At 50.8% G+C, this 6102-nt stretch overlaps 1 protein-coding gene across 2 annotated transcripts in view; it reads left to right on the top strand.

Annotated features, from left to right (window-relative positions):
- The window catches only part of MAML3 (mastermind like transcriptional coactivator 3), a 249588-nt gene extending 243694 nt beyond the window's left edge, over window positions 1-5894 (top strand). For both annotated transcript variants that reach the window (XM_074905065.1, XM_074905066.1), the window contains exon 5: window positions 1737-5894. In XM_074905065.1, the coding sequence (XP_074761166.1) occupies window positions 1737-2731 (995 nt within the window). In that variant the 3' untranslated portion in view covers window positions 2732-5894. The remainder of the gene's footprint in view (window positions 1-1736) is intronic.
- Window positions 5895-6102: the final 208 nt, after the last annotated feature.

Raw genomic sequence — 6102 nt, forward strand, 5'->3', positions numbered from 1 at the left:
TCTGCATGACGTGCAGCACTAAGAAATGACACTTCCTTTGTTCACATGCATTCCTCAGGGAAGCCCGGCCTGCCCAAGCAACAGGGCCCGCTAGTCTCTGTTCTCCACTGATTTTCAGGTCCATTGTCTGCCACCGAGGGACAACAGATAGGGGCTGACTTAAGAACATTCAGATTTTGTTGTGCAATTCATGACACTTCAAGCAACCATTTTAGAGTCACATCTTGCATTTAATAATGTTTGAACCAGGAGTAATTGTGTGCCTCATACTCTCAGAGCTTCACCTGTGGAGTATTGTATTTAGTTGGCTATGGTAGCGACTCGAAACCGCAATGAACCCGTGGCATAATCAGAGCTCCGGTAATTGTTTTTAAATAAAGATAGTAAATACAGAAGCATATTGGCTTCCCAGAAATCGATAGCTCCCCCCAGCCCTGAAAGAAAGACGCAGGCATGGTTCAGTTATCTGCCGCGGTGTGGAATTTAACAAGGTTAGGATTTTCTGGTTTCCCATCACTGGCCTAAGGTGGAGTAAAATGTGCTTATAATATTGATTCACTAATACACTCTCCCTGCTTTAAACGTCCACAAAAAACAATTTTTCTTCTTTCCATAGACTTAATCAGTAACAATGATATAGAAAATCCATTCATTTATGCCTCCTGAGCTATTAAAAAATTGATTGGCCTTCTGAGCCTGACATTTCCATTTTCAAGGCTTACTTTTGAAAGACAATGGAGATATTTAAAAGAGAGCTTCAAATGGCAAACTGCAGTTCAGCTGCCTTGCTGCCATTGAAGAAGGCCAGTGGAAGCTTCCTCATTTGTTTGCTAGAAGCTGAACGAGGCTTATCTGAAGAAGAGTGCTACTCAGTCACGGCACATGCAGCTTTGAAGTCTTAGGGACTTTTTTTTTACATGGAGGAGGGTGAACGTTGTCACTGGTCCTGGGGCAAAAAAAAAATGTGCAAAAAGAAAGACTCACATTTACTTTTGAAAGGGAACTTTGACTCCCAGGTCACTGCTTAAAAATTTGATCCCTGATCCTAGTGGAGTAGGAGAAAGGTGGGACTATTTTAGCCCTGCAGCTCCTCTGGCTCTAGCTTAGGTACCTGAGTGGATTATTATCAGGGCGGCAACTGTGGCTGTAATCATGCATCATGCATGCAATCACATTGCCTCGATTTCTCAAGAACCTGAAGCCATGAATCCCTTTGGGTACACATCCCAAAATTGCCATAATTGAGAATTACTTAGCGAGTAAATCGTTGGCCTTTTAACCTTGCCAGCCTCATTTCAGGCCTTAAGGGAAATTAGGCTGCTCGTCTGCATCGATGGTATTCTCTGCTAAACAGCGTCCCGCTTCACAATTGACTGCGTAACACGACCAGTGATCCCTCTTTAGGGTGGCACTTGAGCTGTGTTGACTCTCACCTTCAAGGAGAGGGGACTTGGCAGGTCGGAATAGAGGCTGCAGCCAGAGAGAGCTGGGGAGCACATAATCTCTGCAGTGCCACTGACACTGGGCAGCAGGCCCGTCTCCCAGGGATGGGTAACCTTCTAGCTCTCTGCAAGCCTGCACGTGAAACAGGGATCTATCCACTCAGAATGCGGAGCAACCTGAAATCCTACAGTGACACAGAAGGCTCCTGCAGATTCTCTCTTATGCAAAGACATGTTAATTGCCATTTACAGGGTTGTGGGTTGTTTTCTTACCGTCTTCCCCTTTTGGTGTAGGTTCTCCCCAGGATATGGCAGCTGCGAGAAACCAAGCGGCGCTCCAGAGCATGCGGACATCCCGAATGATGGCCCAGAACGCCAGCATGATGGCACTGGGGCCGTCCCAGAGCCCCAGCACACTGCCCACAACCGCGGGCCAGTCAGACATGGGCATGGCTCCCTACAGCAACGCCTCCGCCAGCCAGCCGGGAATGTACAGCATGAGCACAGGGATGAGCCAAATGTTGCAGCACCCAAACCAAAGCGGCATAAACATGGCACACAACGCGGGCCAGGGAACGAGGCAGCAGCCTGCCGCAGGACAAGCGGTGGGAATGGTCGGCGGTTTTGGTCAGAGCATGCTGGTAAACTCTGCTCTTCCCCAGCATCAGCAGCAGATGAAAGGACCTGTGGGCCAGGTCTTACCCCGGCCACAAGCCCCACGACTTCAAAACCTGATGGGGACTGTCCCCCAAGGAACACAGAACTGGCAGCAGCGAGGCTTGCAAGCCATACCTGGAAGGACTAGCAGTGAAATGGGGCCCTTCAACAACGGCACAACGTACCCACTGCAGTCTGGGCAGCCGCGGCTGTCCAAGCAACATTTCCCGCAGGGGCTTAATCAGACAGTTGTGGACACGAGTGGAACAGTAAGAGCCCTGAACCCAGCAATGGGAAGACAGTTGCTGCAACCACTGCCTGGGCAACAAGGAGCCAGCCAGGCCAGGCCGATGGTGATGCCTACAATAAGCCAAGGGGTGCCCACGATACCTGGCTTCAGTCAGCCCCCAACGCAGCAAATGCCAGGCGGTGGCTTTGCTCAGAGCAACCAAGGCCAGGCCTATGAGAGGAATCCCACTCAGGACATATCTTACAACTACAGCAGTGAAGGAGCGGGAGGGTCTTTCCCCAGTTTAGCAGAGGGCACAGACCTTGTGGACTCCATCATTAAGAGCGGACCAGGGGATGAGTGGATACAAGAACTTGATGAGTTGTTTGGAAACCCCCAGTGAATGGGCTTGTATAGTCTGGTTGTTACGTTTGAAAAAAGAAATGAGAAAGCTGGATGTTCTCCCCATCCTTGGATTGAGGTTTTTTGTTCGAATTGGTTTGGTTTGGGGTTATTTTGTTTCCTTTTGTTTTTAATCGTGCAAACTGAGCTGATCTGTAGCCAACTGTGGAAGATTCAGGGGACGATGAAAGCATTGGCATCCCAAGACTTCCACTGAGCCACCTCCGTCGCGTGGCAGCACCCGCTGCAGGCAGAGCGGGCAGGGCGGGAAACTGGAAAAGCCAGCGGATGCCTCTGGTTGGGGAAATGTGTTCTTTCCCCACTGAAACGAGGCTTCGTTGCGCAGTGGTATGGGCAGGCCCGGTATCTCCCACCTCACGTAACTGTAAACACCTCGACTTCCAGGGGAGCAGATAGAAACGGCTGGGAGCAAAGCCTAAAGGCATCCACGGGCCGTCGCACCGGCCCCGCTCGGACAGGGGCTTAACCCCGGGGCTGAGTGGGTCTCAGTGAGCCACGGCCAGGCCTGCTGGGCTGGCTCTGGGCTGTCACGAGGGAACGTGCAGCACACATGAGACAAACCTAAACAGTCCCGGGGAGGTCAGGAGTGTTTTCACTGCGGAGCGATAAAAATCCAATAAAAGTGTAGGAGAACATAAATTTGGCGGGGCAGTGAGGATGGTCTGATGACAGGCCTGCAGCCGGAGCTGTCCTGGGAGGGCGGGTTAACTCCAGGAGCTGTTCAGCCCCCTTGGGACTTGCAGAAGCACTGCCCTGTCAGAGCTCTTGGGTGTGGATGGGCTGTCCAGGGGTGCAGAACAGCGGCTGGGAATGGTGGTGAAGGGCTAAGGGGTACCCGGAGACATTGGCCTAGGTCCTCAGTGGGTCCCTCTCCCTCCTTCCTCCGCAGGATTTTTTCCCTTCACGTCCTTCCCCTCCCATCCACCAGTGTCAAGCAGGGTGGGCTGGCTGCACTTTTTGTCAGGTGAGCAACAACCACCGCAAAGGGGCAAGGCAGGAGAGAAGAGAACAGCCACGAGGAAGTGTACGGAGAGGGTTTGGCACACAAGATGAGTTTCTCCTCTCTCAAAAAGTGCGAGTTTGGCAAGTAGTGTTACCCTGAGGTGTTGCGGTTCTTGATGTGATGTCACATGCAACCTCATCTTCAGTTTTAAAGAACCATTTGGTCTAATCTCTCTGGTCTGCTGGAATAATATTCACCACAGTATCTGAAGAGCAGGAATCAGCAAAGGACTACCATAAAGATCCTTCATGAATGGACAGAATAATGGCTGTAATTGCTAGAAAGGTGGGGTCTGCCCAAATAATCTTTTAGGTAACAATGGCATATTGCTCTCTCCACTGTGTGGACCAGTGCTGAGCAGCACTGTGATGAAACCGGGGTATGTCCTGCACAATACCAAGGCGCCAGCTGTTCTGAATGTCTAAGCAGCTCTTCCGAAGCTGCAGCCTGAGGCCATGGTGAGCTGTCCTCCGAAACCTGTCCCCTTTCTGGTGTTTTCAGATGACAGCTGCTTGTCAGGTTATATAGCAGTGCATAAAAAATGTTAACATGATCCACAGGCCAGTACCTTTAGGAACTTCTGCCTAATGCAGGCCTCTGTGAGCCAGAAAAAGTGCTCCACGGCAAAAGCGTCTCTGGCATTACAAGCACCTGTACCAGCTGTGCCATTGCCTCCTTGTGCGCCGCTCTCCTCACGCCTGGCGGTGCGAGGGGCTCAGCCGCTGGCATCTGCGGGAGCTGGGGGGCTTTTGGCACCTCCCTTCTCCAGCCCTACCTTTCCCCATGGAGCACAGATATGTGTCACAGTAAGGGGCGGGAGCTGGACTGGCCTGGAACCATCTCAGCAGCCCGTTACGATTCCCTTTGGTGCGGTTACCCCGTGCAGGGCTTAGCTAGGCAAGGGGAAGTAGCTGTTTTAAACGCTGTAGTGTAGGCAGGACAAGTGGCATTTTTAACATGGACTAGGTGGTCAGGGTGAGCCATCAGTCCAGCGTGCCCTGACCGCTAAGTTTTTAAAAAACACTTTAGCTCCATCTCTTTCAGCTAACTCCTTTTTAAAACACAGTGCAAGGGCTTATTCCAGCTCCTGATGAAGACAATAGGGCTTTGCCTGTCCACTGCTCCAGCAGGAGCTGGGTTGGGCCCTAACTCCATGAAAGAGAGCACCAGCCGCCATTTGCAGGCGGCTGAGCAGGTCAGTGGCTCTTGGCTGGGCTAGCCGGGGCAGAAGGGACAGGCAGACAGCCAGAGAAACGGCACCCGGCAGGGAGGAGGGCGCCGCGTGTGCGCATCGGGGTGAGCATGCGGCTGCGGGAGCGGTGAGCTGCTGTGGCACCTGGGTGATGGAGGCTCGCCTGCACGAGGGGACAGCGAGCCCACGGCGCTGGGGACAACACTGCACCCCTTTCTCGGGTGGTAGGGCCAGTGCCGAGCTGGGGAATGGGAGGTTAGAAACACCCAACCGCCACGCGGCGGCCAAATGCAAATCCATGTGCATCAGGGAGATCCAGGCTTTGGGGAATAAATGGTGATGAGGACTGAGTCTCTGTTGTTGTTGTAAAGCTTCCTCCAAATACTCCGTACTGGGACCAAGTACTAGAGAGGTAGATTTTACTAGATTTGGGGTTGGTTTTTTTTTTTTTCTTTCTTACTATGGTGCTGATGTATATGTAATGTTAAAAAAAAAAAGTTATTTGTAAATATGTTTTTACAATTCTACAGATATCACTGGGTCTACTATCTGTAAAATATATACATATAAAAATATATATATATACTGTTTGTTTAAAATAGAGTATTTTTATTTCATTCCTTAACTCATCCTTACTGCAGTGGTATTGCACTTCAGATGACGTCTAATTACTAATTTGTACTGTATCCCTGACAGCAACTTGCTCCATTTTATTCAGATTTTTCTAGTTTTCTGTTTTTACTTTGTACATTAAGCATTGCTTATTTCCTTTTAAGACCTGTACAGAGCTCTGAAAATGTAGAAAAAGACCTGATGTTAACATACCACTTTTAAAGAAAACAAAACAAAACAAAAACAAAAACAGCAACGAAAAAACAAATAAAAGATGGTTATCTGAGTCATATACCAGGCTGGTTTCCAGCATCATCTCTCGTCCCACTGCTGCGCCTGGGTGGGTCATCTTACAGGGGGAGGAGGGAAGGCGCCTTCGGGAGGGCCTGGTTTTGACCCCGGGGTTTCTGCATGGCTGCGCTCTTCGGGGCCGCCCTCGCCTGCCGGGGTCGGGGCGTTAAGGGGGGTGTAGCCCATACCAGGCCATCCCTCTTGGCCCGGGCCTGTTCACAGCCAGTAAAGACCCTGCATCCCAGTTAGCCCC

Source organism: Athene noctua, chromosome 4 (assembly GCF_965140245.1).
Source record: "Athene noctua chromosome 4, bAthNoc1.hap1.1, whole genome shotgun sequence".
NCBI lineage: Eukaryota > Metazoa > Chordata > Aves > Strigiformes > Strigidae > Athene > Athene noctua.